This window comes from Panulirus ornatus, chromosome 8, assembly GCF_036320965.1.
Source record: "Panulirus ornatus isolate Po-2019 chromosome 8, ASM3632096v1, whole genome shotgun sequence".
In the NCBI taxonomy this organism is placed as follows: Eukaryota; Metazoa; Arthropoda; class Malacostraca; order Decapoda; family Palinuridae; genus Panulirus; species Panulirus ornatus.
Window position 1 is genome coordinate 33,609,318 of NC_092231.1, and position 19,305 is coordinate 33,628,622.

Below are 19,305 nucleotides of genomic sequence, written 5' to 3' on the forward strand. Positions count from 1 at the left end.
TACTACCTCACTATGTAGGAAACAACAGTCAAGTTTGAAAAAATTATTTCATATGAGTTCACTATTTCCTGCAAGAGCGAGGTAGCATCAGAACAGATAATTGAGCCTTAGAGGATAAAAATCCTCATTTAGCTCTTTCCCCTGTTCCTTCATTGAGAAAGTGAAGGAACATATCTCTTGTTTATTTTTGAAGACAGGTTTGTCTCAGATGTCCACACTAATTTCCCAGCCCTCTTTAAGATCTACCTTTTCTTGGCTTGGGTCGTGCTTGGGTCTTAAAATGACCCTCAAAAGTAATAATAGCATCAGTAGTAAATCTTATTGGCACAAAATTGCCTCAATTACAAGGAGGATTTAAATCCTCATATGAAATTGACAGTTATGCCTTTTGGTTACAGTTAAACTTTTATATCTTTTATTTAGTCTGCATAACTTTTATATAGTAATTCGTAGCTACACTTTTTCACTCTCTCCATTTATGCATGTGTGTGTGTGTGTGTGTGTGTGTGTGTGTGTGTGTGTGTGTGTGTGTGTGTGTGTAAGTGTAATTATCTACCGAGAAAAGAATGGCAAAAAATTGAGAGTAAATGAAGCATGGGAAGTGGATGAGAAATGGAAGGTATTTAGGGTAGCAGTGATTGTATGTGCAAGAGATGCACATGACATGCAAAAGGTGGGAGGTGGGCATGTTAGAAAGAGTAGTGCGTGGTGGATTGAACAGGTAAAGTTGTACGTGAAAGAGTTCAGAAAGGCGTTTGGGTAAAACTTACATGGAAAGAGTGCAATTGATTGGGGGATGTATAAGAGAAGTGGCAGGAGGTCAAGAGGAAGGTGCAGGGGTTAGAAAAGATGGCAAATGGGAGTTGTGGTGAGAAAGTATGTTTTGGAAGAGTTACATAATATGTGAAAGACAAGAGAACAAATGACAACATCAGTGAAGGGAGCAAAAGGGGAAGTAATAAGAGACACCGATGAAGCAAGGAGATGAAGTGAGTATTTTGAAGGATTTTTAAATGTGTTTGATGATAGAGTGGCAGATGTAGGGTGTTTTGGGTGTGGTGGTATGCAAAGAGAGAGTCATGGGGAGTGATTTGGTGAAAAGAGAAGAGAGGGTGAAAGCCTTGTGTAAGATGGAATGTGACAAGGGAGTGGGAGAGGATGGTATTGCAATAAAATTTATTCCAAAAAGTGTTGTTGATTGGCTAGTAAGGATTTTCGATGTATGTAAGGATCATGGTGAGATGCCTGAGGATTGGTGGAAAGCATGTATAGTGCCAGTATATAAAGGCAACAGGATACTTGAGATTGTTCAAACAACTGATGTCTAAGTTTTTTGAGTGTATCTGGTAGATTGTGTGGGAGGGTATTGACTGAGAGGGTGCAGGCATATACAGAGCATCAGATTAGAGATGAACAGTGTGGTTTCACAAGTGTTTGAGGATGTGGTGGATGAGATGTTTACTATAAAGAATGTGTGAGAAATATTAGAAAAACAGATGGATTTGTATGTGGCATTTATGGATCTGGTGAAGGCATATGACAGAGTTGACAGAGATGTTTTGTGTATGGTTTTTAAGAACACAGAGTGTGAGAGGAAAGCTGCTGTAAGCAGTGTGAAGCGCTATCACTGGACTGAACCAGGACATCTGAAGCTTCCAGGGTAAACCATGGAAAGGTCCACGGGGGCCTGGTTGTGGATAGGGAGAGGTGGTTTCGGTGCATTACAAATGTCAGCTAAAGAATGGTTGTGAGTTATTTTCATATTTGCCAGCAGAAAGTTTGTCTTCTTTACTCTTCTCCTAATGTGTGACTCAGGCATCAGATAAAGGACAATGTCAACTTACAAGCCCCTCTCAAGAAGCTTAGTTCCTGGTAAATAACACTCGTACTGAAGCCTTCTTTCAATGTGTCACTTCCCTGAAGACCTTTACATCATCTACAAACAGAATCAGGTAAAAGTCCATACCCTCTGGCAAGTTATTCATATGGACCAAGATGAGTAACTGTCTTAGAACAGAACCCTGCAGTGATCCTTTGGTAACCCCCTTCCACTTCCTGAAGGCTTCTCTGAAATGCATTCCTAGACATCTTTCACTAAGAAAATCTATCCATCAAAAATGTCTTCCTTTTATTCCTGCCCATGACCCAACTTTTTAATTAGCCTCCCACATGGTATGATGTCAAATGCTCTCTGGTTATCAAGATACAAACAATCTCCCTAGCATACTCTTTTGTCTAAAGAAAGCTTCCTTCCCTGAAAATATGAATGTCAGTTTGTGCCAGAGTTTTTTGTAAAATTTGGTGATTATCCTTTGTTCTTTTGTACCTCACCTACTTCATACATTTGAGGCAAATAAACACAAAAATATCAGATTGCTAAGTTCTACATAACCATTCTGTAGTCTTGGCTTAAAAAACACAATAATAACTAACCTTTTTGACCATTTTCTTTCATTCTGAGATAAAGGTCATATCGACGCTGTTTCTCTGTGTCTTTCACGAAGGGTTTGAAATCTGAACTTAACTTTGCTTGTGAACTTTTAAACTCCTCATATATCTTATCAACTGCTGAAGTGTCAAGAGATTTTGATTTATCATCTTTGGAAAGCTGTTGAACTCCTTTCATTCCAGATCTGACCTAAAAAAGTAAGTTTGTGTCATGTATATATACCACTAGATTTGACAAAATATAAGTGATAGAAATCAAAGGGCCACTTTCATCTAAAAAAAAGATGTACATTTTGAAGTTTGAGACAACTTTTTCTCTCAAAGGTGTTTCACAATCAATGAGGAAGTTCCTGGATGTTTCAGAGATTTGGAATTTCTATACTTTGTCTACTGGTGTTTAGTGCATGCTTTCCTACAATCACTAACCAATAACCCATGGTAATGACACTATGCTTGTTTTGGGCCTGCAATTACCCAATTAGAGTCCATCAGAGATTACTGAATAATTCATAAGCATTTTTACAGTGAAGGATAATACTATACAAGTATGAAGATGATACTTGGTGGGAGGGATAAGAAATTTAGGAAGTTATAAGGATTAACAGAAACCAAATAACATGGCTATTAAAACAAGTTGATCCTTACATGGCATACAGATCTGATGAAGTCTTCCTACTTATGCTGATGAAATGCTCTGAGGCACTTGCTAGGTCTCTCAAAATACAGTACTGTTTAATAGGACACTAGAGGATGGGGTAGTTCCAATGAAGCAGAAGATAAATGTCACGCCTTCTTTTTAAAAAGGAGACTGGGAAACTGAAGTGAACAACAGGTCTGTTCTGCTAATGTATTATTTGTAAAATACAGGAAATGACAATCAAAAACCAAATCAATGATTACCTACTTCTTAATTTCTAAACTGGAAGAAAATACTGCTGATGAGTAAGGATGTCCTGTATCATGAATATGTTGGACTTCTATGAAAGGTGAGCTTGGTCTCAGACCAAAGAGATGGATGGTTACAGGCTATACATTCTTAGACTGCCAGTTAGCATTTGAAACTATACTCCATCACAGGCTGAGTGAGAAGCTAGAACTATAGGCAAGAGGAAGAGGTAAACTCCCTTGCTAGGTTGAGAATTTCCTATATGGCAAGGAACATATGATGCAGGTATAAGTCACATTCCCAAAATGGGCTGAGGTTACAAACAGAGTGCCACAGGGCTTGATCTAGGGCCCATTGCTATTCTTGGTGTGTATAAATAACCCCCAAGGAGGATTAGATAAGTATGCAAATAAATGTTTGTTAATGATGTCAGGGTTATAAAAGAAATAAGGAATGAAAACCATTGCATCAGAAACACCAAAGTTAGTCTGACGATTATAATCACATGATGAGATTCAAGCAAAATAAATTCACGACAATCATGAGGGGACATAGCAAAAGAGGGTTCCAGAAGAAATACTTCTTAGTAAGAAATAAGCTATAGAAATCAGTAAGTGAAAGAAATCTTAAGGTAGCACTAGGAATCAAACGGACGATGAAAGGCCATATCCGCCCATATCCATACATGGGCAGTCATGTGTAATGCACTGAAATAACAGCTCCCTATCCATAAACCGACCCCAAAAACCTTTCCATGGTTTACCCCATACATTTCACATCAACTAGTTCAGTCAATTGATGGCACATTGACCCCAGTATACCACATAGTTCCAATTCACTCTATCCTTGCATGCCTCTCACTCTCTTGCATGTTCAGGCCTGATCACTCAAAATAATTTTCACTCCATCCTTCCACCTCATATTTGGTCTCCTGCTTCTTCTTCCATCCACTTCCGACATATACTCTCTTTGTCAACCTTTCCTCACTCATTCTCTCCATATGTCTAAAACATTTCAACACAGCCTCTTATGCTTTCTCAAACACACTCTTTTTATTACCACATATCTCTCTTACCCTTTCATTACTTAATCAAACAACCTCACACCACATACTGTCATCGAACATTTCATTTCCAACACATCCATCCTCCTTCATATAACCCTATCAATAGACCATGCCTCACAACCATATAGTATTGTTGACTCTACTATTCCTTCACACATACCCATTTTTGCTCTCTGAGATAATGTTCTCCCTTTCCACACATTCTTCATCGCTCCCAGAACCTTTGCCCCCCTCCCCCACTCTATGATTGATTTCTGCTTCCATGGTTCCATTCGCAACCAAGTCCACTCCCAGATATCTGAAACATTTCACTTCCTCCAATTTTTCTCCATTCAAAATTACATTCCAACTAACTTGACCTGATACCCAGCTGAACCTAATAACCTTGTCTTTATTCACATTTACTCTCAGCTTTCTCCTTTCACGCACTTTTCCAAACTCAGTCACCAACCTTTGCAGTTTCTCACTCGAATCAGCCATAAGTGCTGTATTATTGGTGAACAACAAGTGACTCACTTCCCAGGTCCTCATATCCCAATAGACTGCATACTCACCCCTCTCTCCAAAACTATTGCATTTACCTCCCTAACCAACCCATCCATAAAAAAATTTAACAATCATGGTGACAACACACATCCTTCCTACAAACCGACCTTTGCTGGGAACTAATCACTCTCCTCTCTTCCTACTTGTACACACGCCTTATATTGTTGATAATCACTTCTAACTGCTTCTCGCAGATTACCTTCTACCCCATATATTCATAAGACCTTCAGCAAAGCATCTCTATCAACCCTATCACAAGCCTTCTATGCATCCATAAATGCCAAATACAAATCCATCTGTTTTTCACACACATTCTTCAAAGCAAACACCTGATCTACATCCCTATCATTTCTGGAACCACAATGCTACTAACCAATCTGATGCTCTGTACATGCCTTTCACTTTCTTAGTCAATACCCTCCCATTCAATTTTCCAGGTATTCTCAACAAACTTATGCCTTTGTAGTTTGACCACTCATCTTTAACCCCTTTGCCATAATGCAAAGGCACTATGCATGCATTCCTCCAATCCTTAAGCACTTTGCCATAATCCATACATACACTGAATATCCTTTCCAACCAATCAACAACACAATCATCCCCTTTCTTAATAAATTCAACTGCAATACCATCCACTCCAGCCACTTTGCTAGATTTCATCTTCTGCAAGGCTTTCATCACCTCTCCTCTCTTCACCTAATCACTCTCTCTAACTCTCTCACTTTGCATACCACTCCAACCTAAACATCTTACATCTGCCATTCTATCATCAAGCACATTTAACAATCCTTCAAAATACTTACTCCATCTCCCTCTCACTTCATCACTACCTGTTAACACTTCCCCTTTTGCCCCCTTAAACAATGTTCCCATTTGCTCTTTTGTCTTTTGCATATCATTTACCTCCTTCCAAAAACATCTTTTTATTCTCCCTAAAGTTCACTGATGCTCTCTCACCCCAACCCTCATTTGCCCTCTTTTTTAACCCCTGCACATGCATCTTGACCTCCTGCTGCTTTCACATATATATTTCCCAATCATTTGCATTCCTTCCTTATAAGTACTGCCCAAATGCCTCTCTTTACTCTTTCACTAGCAACTTTACTTCTTCATTCCACCACTCACTACCCTATCTACTCTGCCCACCTTCCACCTTTCACATGCCCCATGAATCTCTTTCACGTGACATCACTGTTTCCCTAAATACCACCCATTCCTCATCCAATCCCCTCACTTCACTTGCTCTCACCTTTTGCCACTCTACACTAAATCTCTCCTAGCATTTCTTCACACAAGTCTCCTTTCCAAGCGCTCTTACTCTCAACACTTTTCTCCCCAACATTGTCTCCTCTTTCTTGAAAACCTCTATAATTCTTCACACTTGCCTCCACAAGACAGCGATCAGACATCCCACCAGATACCTCTCTCAGCACATTTACATACAATAGTGATCAGACATCCCACCAGCTACCCTCTCAGCACATTCATATCCAAAATTCTCTTTTACATGCCTAGCAATTAATACATACCCTAATACTGCCAGTAGACCATCCCTCCGTCACATACATACACTTGCATATATCTATCTTTCTAAACCAGGTATTCCAAATCACTGTAGTTTTTCACCACACAACTCCAAAAGCTTTTCACCATTTCCGTTGATAACACTGAATACCCAAGCGACAACAATCATAACCTCAACTGCCACATTACAGATGCTCCCTGACATACATCCAAGTTCCGTTCTGACTGACCAATTGTATTTCAAAATGGACGTAAGTCAGACATATGTCAGTGTGACACATATAATTCATATACCTGTACAGCATTCTTTTATTCTACTTAATTTTCATCATGATTATCTTGTTTTTTATTAGCCAGTTTTATTTTATGATTCTGCAGTTTCTTCTTACCTTTTATCTAAGATTCTTTAGTTCATGGATTGATTCATCCAAACTTTCAATGAGCTTTTCTGCAGCTCCTTTGTTAGCAATTGCTACTTCACCTGTGACTCGAATGTTGTTCAAGCTATATCTTCTTTTAAATGTACTGAACCACCATGACTTGCTGTGAAGTTCTCAATGTAATCCCCACCTGTTCATTCCTTCAAAGTCTCAAAAAGAATCTAGCCTTTGACTGAATTCTTAACAGGCTTAGTGGTACACACTTTTGAATTTGATCTTCCATCCACAGCAACAACAACTTTTCCATATTGTGGATGGGCCCTTGTCATTGCTTTGTTATTATTGTAGACTTCATACTTGTGAGTCTTTCACAGCTTCACATATATTTTCTTTGTCCTTTAAAATTGTGGAGACCGTCCAATGGGACACCTGTAGATCAAGTGCAGTCACATGAATATTTTTCCTCCTTCACATTGGGTGATTACATTCATTTCCAATTCCAGATCGAGCCTTTTCCCTGGCTTCTTGACAGTTCTATCAACATAGGATGGGTTTTCCTCTTGCTTGTCACATTCTTTGGGGTTAAGTACAAAAATGGTTTAATCCAGCATTGAAATTCGTTATTCACTTGTATAATGCACACTTACTGAATGGTAACCAAGAGATGCTGTAATATATACAATACCGCGATCGTTTTACATTCACTATTGTACATGCCTTCACCCTCTTAATCACCACTCTCCTACACAACTTACCAAGTTCACTCAACAAACTTATACCCATGCAGTTCAAATACTTACCTTTGTCCCGTTTGCCTTTATGCAAGAGCACTATACATGTATTCTGCCAACCCTCAGACACCTCACCATGATCCCTACATTCAATGAAAATTATAACTTACCAATCTACGACACAGCCACCACTTTCTTAATAAATTCAACCACAATACCATCCACTTCAGCCACCTTATCACACTTCATCTTACATAAGGCTTTCACCACCGTATCTTTCTTCACCAATCCACTCTCCTTGACTCTCTTGATTCGCATACCACACCGACCCAAACACCTTACATCTGGCATCCTATCATCAAACACATTCAACAGTCTTTCAATATGCTCATTCTCTTTTCTCACTTCATAACTACCTGTTACCACTTCCCCATTAATGATGTTTCAATTTTTTTCTTGTTTTTTTGCACACTTTTAACCTCATGCCAAATCATCTCCGTGATGTTTACTGATACATACTCAATACAACTCTCATTTACCCTCTTTTTCAACCCCTGCACCTTCCACTTGACCTCCTGCTGTTTTCTCTTACATGCTTCCTACTCTAATGCACTCCTTCCCAACAAGCAACGTTAGTCCTTCATCTCACCACTTACTGCTTATTTTAACTTACTCCTTCATCTCACCACTTACTGCTTATTTTAACTTGCCCACTTCCCACATCATGAAACCCACACATACCTCTAGCACATTCCAGCATTGCTTTCCTAATACCCTCCATTCCCCATCCACACCCATTGCTTCATTCACTCTCATATTTTGCCATTCTACACTCAATCGCTCATGGTATTTCTTCACACAAGTATCTTTTCTAAGCTCCCCTAATCACTCTCACCACTTTCTTTTCACCCAAAATGTTCCCCTCTTTCCCAAAGCGACAACAAATCTTCACTCAAGCCTTTAAAAGGTAATGATCAGACATTTTATTAACTGTATAATTCCAGGACCCCTTTTATGGAGCTCCTTTAGCTTCAAGGCCATGCTACAGTCAGTAGGAAGTATATTCTCTAACATAATAAACAGAAGCAATCTAAAAAGAAAAGCAATCCTAATTAAAGAGATAGAAAAAGGTAGCCTGTAAGCATGTCTTGATATTGACCAACTTACAGAATAAGTACGCTTGCTATGACAAAGAGCCAGTGGGTCAATGAAGGCATCTCTGTAGCAATTTCTGAATGGCTACGGCCTGGTCCAGACTAAAATATCAGTATGCTGTCTAGTTCAATAGACAGCAACAGGTGGGAAAATCAGTTTTCCCACTAGACATACAGAGGGTTTGAAGTTCCTAACCTCTATATTCTGCCTAAAGAATGTCTAATGATTGTGGAATAAAGTGCAAAGGAATAGACAATAACTGTGGGACCTACAGAATACCCATGCTTTTGGAAAGTAGATTTTCTGATGTATATTATGTGGGGTTTCCAGCACTGTGTGGTGAATATGGCTATGTTTATCATGATTATGTTACAGCAGGGCTGAACTGAGATGTTCTGAAACTGAACAGATGGAAAATGAAAAAAAATTCAGAGGCATTTTGGCACTGCTGAATTTAACCGGTACTACTTCCCCATTTCATAAAACTACACAAGTCCAAGTAAAGTAAGGAAATATGTACAGAGAGATAAAAAGAATGGGTACCAGATTAAGGAGGGGAGGGGAAAGTGACATGAAATGTTGAGAGAGGAATTGTTGGCATAAGTATGTCAGAGGCTGGATAAAGAAAACCATTAATGGAGAGAAAAAAGAGGGTAGGCGTTAGGTCAGAACCCTTTAGGACACCAATGGTGACTTGAAGAGATATCACTCCAGCAACAACTACCTCAACTGAAAAATTAGAAAACACTTCATCAGATAACACAGAGAAATCAAAGAGCCAGATGAAACACGTCTAGTAAGTAAAGAATTTCCATGTCTTCTACAGATGCGATTTCAAATTCTATTAAAAGACAACTGATAATCAGTTGCACTAATTCACTGTCTTCCACAAATGATATTTTCAGTCCCACAGAAAGAATTCAATTATGTCAAATTGTATCATCCCCATGTCTTTAATCTTTGAGAAGAGACCTTCAACCTCATTCTAATAACTGCAAATGATATAATGCTGTCATGCATCAGAAATAAAAATCATAAATAGCAAAAGTGCATAAGCAGTTCCTAAAGAAAAAAGCTTTTTACCATGGAGACATCAGATAACCCCTCACTTACAGCCAGGTGTCATGTCTTCTTCAGGGAACTGTAGATCTGTTTTCCCAAATTACCAATTTTCCTTATTTCATTACTTTTGTACATTATGAAAGGATGATCAAATACATCAAGAGTCTCACAAAGTCTGTGTATATCTTATCGGCATTTTGTGTATTTTCCACCACCAATTTAATCATAATCATTTGGAAGCCCTCAAAGGAATGATCTTCCCATCCTGAAGCAAAGTAACATGACTGAGACCATAAATCATATGATTCTTTGAAGTAGGTCAATTCACATCTTAGGAACTTTCTCAAATATTTCTATGATGAGTTTGTTCATGCTACTTGTTGAAGCTTCTTGCAAATGCTTTACTTCCCATTTTATGGGATAGAATCAGTCCAGCCTCTCTTTCTCTAAAAAATGCTTAATGTTCTTACTAAGAAGTGCTGAATTTCTTTACAAAGTTCTAAGAGTCTGGCTCTAGGACATAATGCATAGGCATAACATCCACAGCCCTCTAAAAATCCAATAGTATACAGCTTACTCAGCTGTATGCGAAGTGTTTAATCACTATTACTGGTGTCATTTACTTTGTGGGTAATTGTCTGCTCTAACCACTAATTCATAAAGATATGCATACGCAAGATCAGTTATCATGGAGTCGAAAGCTTGGCTTAAAGCCTTAAAACATCACTTTTCGACTGATGGTTACCATCCCATAAATGTTAGACATCAAATGAAGGATGTTAACTTAAAATATGTGGCAAGAATAGAAAACTGAGTCATAAAACATGATCTTGATAAAAAGATGAAAAACATAAAGAATAGTATATTTACTACAAAAAAAGGAATGTGGGATGAAACACACTGTGAAGAGCTGAAATGCTTAAAGGTTTAAGTGAATATGGTAACAATGAATACCATGAAAAAAACATACTTACCTCTACAGTAGTGTTTGGCTTCTCAGCAATGCTTTGAGCCCGTTGCTTAGCAGTCATGTTGTGTCTCTCCAGTCCACGTATTTCACTCTCTTTGCGCTCAAATCTGAAAATTAATTCTGCATAATCAGTATCCATACAAAAAATTTTACTTACTACAAAAAAAACAAGGTAGTAGAGTAATGTGAGAAGAGAAATATCTATCTGGGATTCCAAAATGTAAAACCAAGGTTAAAGGAATTATAATTACAATAATATTCATTATTGGACACACAGTATTAACAATTTCAGCAGACAATGACATACTTCATCACCTAGAATCTAATATCTATAAGATCCCAACAGTGCAGGATGCTGCAAAGCTTGCTCACACCACTGCTCTGCTGTGGGAAACAGAAGATACCAACCAAAACTGGCAGGGTTAACATTCTGTGATCATATACCTTTAAGAAAAAATATCATTTAATGAGTAAACTAACCAAGAAATATTGAAACCCCTTGCCAATATATATTGGCAAGCCAGCAAGTGGGAAAAAATCGTCTTGATACATATAGCATAATTGGTCAGCATGGGGTGGGGATGAGGGGTGAGATCTGCACCACAAGTTGACTCACTAAATGGGCTAATACATCATAAAAAATTCATACTTTTCATGTATGTTCACCGTTTCCCATATTACTGAGGTAACACCCGGAACAAGCAAAGAAATGGCCTCATTCACTCACATCCATACTTGAATATACAAAATACTTTTTTATGATTAAAATTTGACAAAGGAATATAATCAAAATTTCTTTGCCAGCAACAAGGATCACTAAACAAAACTCTTCCAATAACATATATTTGTTAAGTAAACTCTCTGCTCAGATGATTATGAGATAATTACGAAAGGAATGAATCTTTAACTGTTCATGATCAAAACATACAACAGAAAGCGTTGCCTGCACAGGGTTACACTGCCAGGGAAGAGTTGCCTTGGTGAAAGCTGTCTCACCGGGGGTTCAATCACATCAAAGAACTTCTCACTCCAAAGGTGCCCATTTCCCTGCTATTGGAAGTAGTGGAGCTGCAAGAACAGCCCTGCTGGCTGTTATCATTCCTGACAGCATAATTCAAATTTCTGAACTCCTTCACAAGATCCAAACATTGCTTTAGCAGTCAGCATGAAACTGAATACTAATTCTAACTCTGCTATGACAGTAATACTGAAAATCCATTATCCTTGAGAACAATTAATGTCTGGATTTCAAATATAGGGTATACCACCAATTTTCCAGCACTCTTGGTTCCAAAGCCTTGCCGGATTAACCATTTTGCTGGACCAATCATGGTCACGTAATAATAATTCATCAACACACCTCTAACTCACTAATTATACATCTCCTATGTGTCTAAAGTATACCATGGACTGCTAGAAATTTAGATTTAACAAAAATTAAGTGTTTGAGCACCCTAAGATAGTAAGTCTGTCCTTAGATTGTTTGAATCCTGTGGGGTCTTCTTTGTCTTTTGTTGTTAGTGTTTTCCTAGGTGGGCATTGCCAGAATAATGCAGTATTGTATGCATTATACACCTGCTCAGGACTGAGGTGCTTGTCAGCTACGAGTTTTGCAAATTCGTCCACATACTCAGTAGCTCCTTCTTGGTTTGCAGACCACTTTTCTCCACACACTTTATTCATGGAAATTCCATGACACATCTTGAATCTTTGAAACCATCCTTCACTATAGTCATGCTCATGTTGTAATTTAAGGTCTTTATGGAACAACTTAGCCTGGTCCATTATCATGCTACCTGACAAGTCCACTCCATCACTTCAACACTGTTGAAACCATCAATCGTGCTCAGTACTCTTACCATCTTCCATAGTTTTTCTAATTGTCATTTGCTTCTTGGAATTGCTGTAAGCATAGAATTTCAATATATTTTCCCTTTGCTTCTTTATATCATAAACAGTTGATGAACCAATCCTGTAGATGTCACACAGCTTACACATCAAAACACCACAGTCCATTTTTTTCAACAGTTCTACTTTATCTTGGATCTATATGGACTGGTGTTTACGTTTGACACCACGACTGACACTCTCATATGTCTTAGAAGGCATAGCTAAGGTTAAATTTAAGCAAAATAAGCTAAGAATCTCACAGAATTGCGGTATTGCCACCAAGTGCAGTGTAAAGAATGTAAATAAGCGCGCCTTACACACAACGCCATCTGTGGCCACCCAGTAAACTAGTCTGGTGGCCGTGGTAATTTCAAGTTTCCTCGCGTAATTTTGTCCGAACTAAAGGAGGTGCCAAACCATCAATCGCCAGAAATTCGGCGGTGTACCTGTAATGCATTTTTTAGAAATATATGGGTCACTGATTGTGGCTGGTACAAACTATACATTTACTAGAATGTTTTGTGTACCTAATGCAGCTTTAAACATCGTTTGTTTGTACGCTCTGCTCAAATCAACTTAGTAGATAAGCTCCACTCCCTTTCACTTCTTTGGGTGGTTCAATTCTTAAATATTCAGTCAATTCATAAGTCTGTTAAGTATACCAGGTAAAGTATATGCAAGAATATTAATTGACAGAGTGATGGAAGTGATTGAATGCAGAATAAGTGAAGAGTAAAAGGGTTTTAGGAATGGTAGGGGATCTTTGGATTAGATTTTTGTAGTAAAAATGACCATGGAAAAATCATCTTGTATAAGGTAAGAAAATATATGCAGTTTTTATGGGTGTGGAGAAAGAATATGACAGAGTCAAGTGGAATGATTTGTAAGGATGTGTTAAGGATATATGGTAAGAGGAAAGAGTAGATGGAGAGCTGAGCGAAAGTTTCGGGAAACATGTAAGTGTGAAGCAGAACAGTGATGTCGCTGGAGTGGGGGTAGGGGGATGCTGTTTCCTGTGTAGCAGGGTGGCAATGGGATGGATGAAGCCAGCAACTATGAATATGTACATGTGTATATAAGTACATGTCTGTGTATGTATATGTATGTATACATTGAAATGTATATGTATGTATATGTGTGCGTAAAGGGATTTATGTATACATATGTGTATATAAGTGGTTGGGCCATTGTTCATCTGTTTCCTTGCACTACCTCGCTGATGCAGAAAACAGAGACTAAGTATAATAAATAATAAATATTTATACATCCCTATCATACATGTTCACCATTTGCTGCAGTAGCGAGGTAGCGTTAAGAACAGAAGACTGAGCCTTAGAGGGATTATCCTCACTTGGCCTCCTTCTCTGTTCCTTCTTTTGGAAATTTTAAAACAGGAGGGGAGGATTTCCAGACCCCCCCACTGCCTCCCATTTTAGTCACCTTCTACAACATGTATTTGTACACAAACAAATATATATCTATTTAGTTTTGTTGTAATCATAATTAATCGTCATCTCCCGAGTTAGCGAGGTAGCGCAAGGAAACAGACAAAAGAATAGCCCAACCCACCCACATACACATGTACATACATAAACGTACACACGTGCACACATACATACCTATACATTTCAATGTATACATTCTGCTCTCTCGACCACGCTCTTTGGAAACAATGTATACATACATATACATATAAACACATGTACATATTCCTACTTGCTGCCTTCATCTATCCCTACTGCCACCCCGCCACACATGAAATCCCCCCCCAGTGAGGTAGAGCTAGGAAAACACAAAAAAAAGGCCATATTCATTCAAACTAAGTCTCCAGGTCTCATGTGTAATGCACCGAAACCACAGCTCGCTTTCCACATCCAGGCCCCATAAAATTTCCATGGTTTACCCCAGATGCTTCACATGCCCTGGTTCAATCCACTGACAGCAAATTCACCCCAGTCTACCACATAATTCTAATTCATTCTATTCCTTGCAGGCCTTTCACCCTCATCTATGTTGAGGCCCCAATCACTCAAAATCTTTTCCACTCTATCCTTCCACCTCCAATTTGGTCTCCCACATCTCGTCGTTCCCTCCACCTCTGACACATATATCCTATCTGTCAATCTTTCCTCACTCATTCTCTCTTCTGCTCTCTCAGTCAAACTCTCTTTATCACCACACAACTCTCTTACCCTTTCATTACTCACTCGATCACATCACCTCACACCACATATTGTCCTCAAACATCTCATTTCCAACACATCCACCCTCCTCTGTACAACCTATAAATAGCTCATGCCTCGCAACCATATAACATTATTGGAACCACTATTCCTTCAAACAAACCCAAACAAACATACTTATTTTTGCTTTCCAACATAACGTTCTCGCCTTCCACACATTCTTCAGCGCTCCCAAAACCTTCGCCCCCTCCCCCACCTTGTGACTCACTTCCGCTTCCATACTTCCATCCACTGCCAAATCCACTCCCAGATATCTAAAACACTTCACTTCCTCTAGTTTTTCTCAATTCAAACTTACCTCCCAATTGACTTGTCCCTCAACCCTTCTAAACCTAATAATAACCTTGCTCTTATTAACATTTACTCTAAACTTTCTTCTTTCACACACACTTTACCACACTCAGTCACCAAATTCTGCAGTTTCTCAACCAAATCAGCCACCAGTGCTGTATCATCAGCGAACAACAACAGACTTACTTCCCAAGCCCTCTCATCCACAACAGACTGCATACTTGCCCCTCTCTCCAAAACTCTGGCATTCACCTTCCTAACAACCCCATCCATAAAATAATCAAACAACCATGGAGACATCACGCACCCTTGCCACAAACCAACATTTACTGGGAACCAATCACTTTCCTCTCTTCCTACTCGTACACATGTCTTATATCCTCGATAAAAACTTCCCACTGCTTCTAGCAACTTACTTCTCTTACAATATACTCTTAATACCTTCCACAGAGCATCTCTATCAACTCTATCATATGTAAGTAGGAGAGATGGCCAGAGAGCATTATTGGATTACATGTTAATTGATAGGTGCGTGAAATGAGATTTTCGGATGTTAATGTGCTGAGAGGTACAACTAAAGGGATGTCTGATTATTATCTTGTAGAGGTGAAGGTGAACATATGTAGAGGTTTTCAGAAAAGAAAAGAATGGTGAGAGTAAGTGAGCTTGGGAAGGAGACTTGTGTGAGGAAGTACCAGGAGAGACTGTACACAATGGAAAAAGATGAGAGCAAAGGACGTAAGGGGAGCGGGGGAAGAATAGGATGTATTTAGGGAAGCAGTGATGGCTTGTGCAAAAGATGCTTGTGGGATGAGAAGCACGGGAGGTGGGCAGATTAAAATGGGTAGTGAGTGGTGGGATGAGGAAGTAAGATTATCAGTGAAAGAGAAGAGAGGGGCATTTGGACTATTTTTGCAGGGAAATAATGGAAATAACTGAGAGATGTGTAAAAGAAAGAGGCATGAGGTCATGAGAAAGGTGCAAGAGGTGAAAAAGAGGGCAAATGAGAGTTGGGGTGAGAGAGTATCATTAAATTTCTGGGAGAATAAAAAGATGTTTTGGAAGAAGGTAAATAAAGTGCGTAAGTGTGAGGGAACAAATGGGAAAATCAGTGAAAGGGGCTAATGGGGAGGAAATAACAAGTAGTGGTAATGTGAGGAGATGTAGTGAGTATTTTGAAGGTTTGTTGAATGTGTCTGATGATAGAGTGGCAGATTTAGGGTGTTTTGGTCGAGGTGGTGTGCAAAGTGAGAGGGTTTGGGAGAATGATTTGGTAAACAGAAAAGAGGTGGTAAAAGCTTTGAGAAAGATGAAAGCCAGAAAGGCAGCGAGTTTCGATGGTATTGCAGTGAAAATTATCAAAAAAGAGGGTAATTGTGTTGTTGACTGGTTGGTAAGGTTATTTAATGTACGCATGACTCAGGGTGAGGTGCCTGAGGATTGGCGGAATGCTTGCATAGTGCCATTGTATAAAGGCAAAGGGGATAAAGGTGAGTGCTCAAATTACAGATGTATAAGTTTATTGATTATTCCTGGGAAATTATATGGGAGGGTATTGATTGAGAGGGTGAAGGCATGTACAGAGCATCAGATTGCGGAAGAAAAGTGTGGTTTCAGAATTGGTAGAGGATGTGTGGATCAGGTGTTTGCTTTCAAAAATGTATGTGAGAAATACTTAGAAAAGCAAATGAATTTGTATGTAGCATATATGGATCTGGAGATGGCATATGATAGAGTTGATAGAGATGCTCTGTGGAAGGTATTAAGAATATATGGTGCGGGAGGTAAGTTGTTAGAAGCAGTGAAAAGTTTCTATCAAGGATGTAAGGCATGTGTACATGTAGGAAGAGAGGAAAGCGATAGGTTCTCAGTGAATGTTGGTTTGCGGCAGGGATGCGTGATGTCTCCAAGGTTGTTTAATTTGTTCATGGATGGGGTTGTTAAGGAGGTGAATGCAAGAGTTTTGGAAAGAGGGGCAAGTATGCAGTCTGTTGTGGATGAGAGAGCTTGGGAAAGAGTCAGTTGTTGTTCAGTGATGATACAGCGCTAGTGGCTGATTCAGGTAAGAAACTACAGAAGCTGGTGACTGAGTTTGGTAAAGTGTGTGAAATTAAAAACATGAGAATAAATGTGAATAAGAGCAAGGTTATTAGGTACAGTAGGGTTGAGGGTCAAGTCAATTGGGAGGTAAGTTTGAATGGAGAAAAACTGGAGAAAGTGAAGTGTTTTAGATATCTGGGAGTGGATTTGGCAGCGGATGGAACCATGGAAGTGGAAGTGAATCGTAGGGTGGAGGAGGGGGCAAAAGTTTCGGGAACGTTGAAAAATGTGTGGAAGTCGATAACGTTATCTTGAAAAGGAAAAATGGGTATGTTTGAAGGAATAGTGGTTCAATGTTATATGGTCGCGAGGTGTGGGCTATAGATAGACTTGTGAGGAGGAGGGGGGATATGTTGGAAATGAGATGTTTGAGGACAATATGTGGTGTGAGGTGGTTTGATCGAGTAAGTAATGATAGGGTAAGAGAGATGTGTGGTAATAAAAAGAGTGTGGTTGAGAGAGCAGAAGAGGGTGTTTTGAAATGGTTTTGAAATGGTTTGGTCACATGGAGAGAACGAGTGAGGAAAGATTGACAAAGAGGATATATATGTCAGAGGTGGAGGGAATGAGAAGAAGTGGGAAAGCAAATTGGAGGTGGAAAGATGGAGTTAAAAAGATTTTGAGTGATCGGGGCCTGAACATGCAGGAGGGTGAAAGGTGTGCAAAGAATAGAGTGAATTGGAATGATGTGGTATACCGGGGTCGACGTGCTGTCAATGGATTGAATCAGGGCATGTGAAGTGTCTTGGGTAAACCATACAAAGTTCTCTGGGGCCTGGATGTGGAAAGGGAGCTATGGTTTCAGTGCGTTATACATGACAGCTAAAGACTGAGTGTGAATGAATGTGCCCTTTGTTGTCTTTTCCTAGTGCTACCTCGCACATATGCGAGGGGGGAGGAGTTTTTTATTTCATATGTGGCGGGGTGGCGATGGGAATGAATAAAGGCAGTCTATGAATTATGCACATGTGTATATATGTATATGTCTTGTGTGTGCATATATATGTGTACGTTGAAATGCATAGGTATGTATATTTGAGTGTGTGGACGTGTATGTATATACATAAGTATTTGGGTAGGTTGGGCCATTCTTTTGTCTATTTCCTTGCGCTACCTAGCTAACGTGGGAGACAGCGACAAAGCAAAATAAAAAAAAAAATAATAGTAATATATATATATATATATATATATATATATATATATATATATATATATATATATCTTTCTTTTCTTTCTTTTAAACTATCCGCCATTTCCCGCATTAGCGAGGTAGCGTTAAGAACAGAGGACTGGGCCTTTGTGGAATATCCTCACCTGGCCCCCCTCTGTTCCTTCTTTTGGAAAAAAAAAAAAAAAAAATGAGAGGGGAGGATTTCCAGCCTCCCGCTCCCTCCCCTTTTAGTCGCCTTCTACGACACGCAGGGAATACGTGGCAAGTATTCTTCCCTCAAAAGGGTGGCCATGGCAAAAGTGAACTAATGAGGCTTTTTTGCACAATTATTTCAAAATATCAGCAAGACTGTTACACTGTCTTTTGTCGTTAAATTCTAATTGCTAGTATTATGATCAATGTTACACTGAAGTTATTGTTGGCACCAAGTCTGTAAGGCTAAGAAAATGTTATTCAGTAGTGCTTCTTCATAACACATTCTCAAGTCAACTTAGTCTTAGATTCAGAAAATAATAAAAGCAACTGCAGTCTTTAAATTGTCCCTCAAGTTAATTGAGAACTTTTGCTTTAGGGTAAGCTTTCAAAAGACTCCTATGTGGGAGCTGTTTTCAATCCAAAGATCAGAAAGCTGATTCCTGAAGTGACTCCCTTACTTACCCATCCAGGGTCTTACAGTAGAATTGTAAGTGGACTAGAAACAAATATCCACCATCAGCCTTTCATCTATCCAAAGGGATCAACTATCCACACTTTTTCAAAACTCTGATGAAAAAAGTTCAGTATCAGCATGATGCAAACATAAATGCTTTGTGGTTTTGCATGTCAACCTAAAATATATGTAT

At 39.0% G+C, this 19,305-nt stretch overlaps 1 protein-coding gene across 1 annotated transcript in view; it reads right to left on the reverse strand.

Annotated features, from left to right (window-relative positions):
* The window catches only part of LOC139749683 (G patch domain-containing protein 1-like), a 61,987-nt gene extending 51,115 nt beyond the window's left edge, over positions 1–10,872 (reverse strand). Inside the window, exons 1-2 of the mRNA XM_071663848.1 lie at positions 10,773–10,872; positions 2,434–2,638 (exon numbers count right to left, since the gene is read on the reverse strand). Coding sequence (XP_071519949.1) covers positions 2,434–2,638; positions 10,773–10,829 — 262 coding nt within the window. The 5' untranslated portion in view covers positions 10,830–10,872. The remainder of the gene's footprint in view (positions 1–2,433; positions 2,639–10,772) is intronic.
* Positions 10,873–19,305: the final 8,433 nt, after the last annotated feature.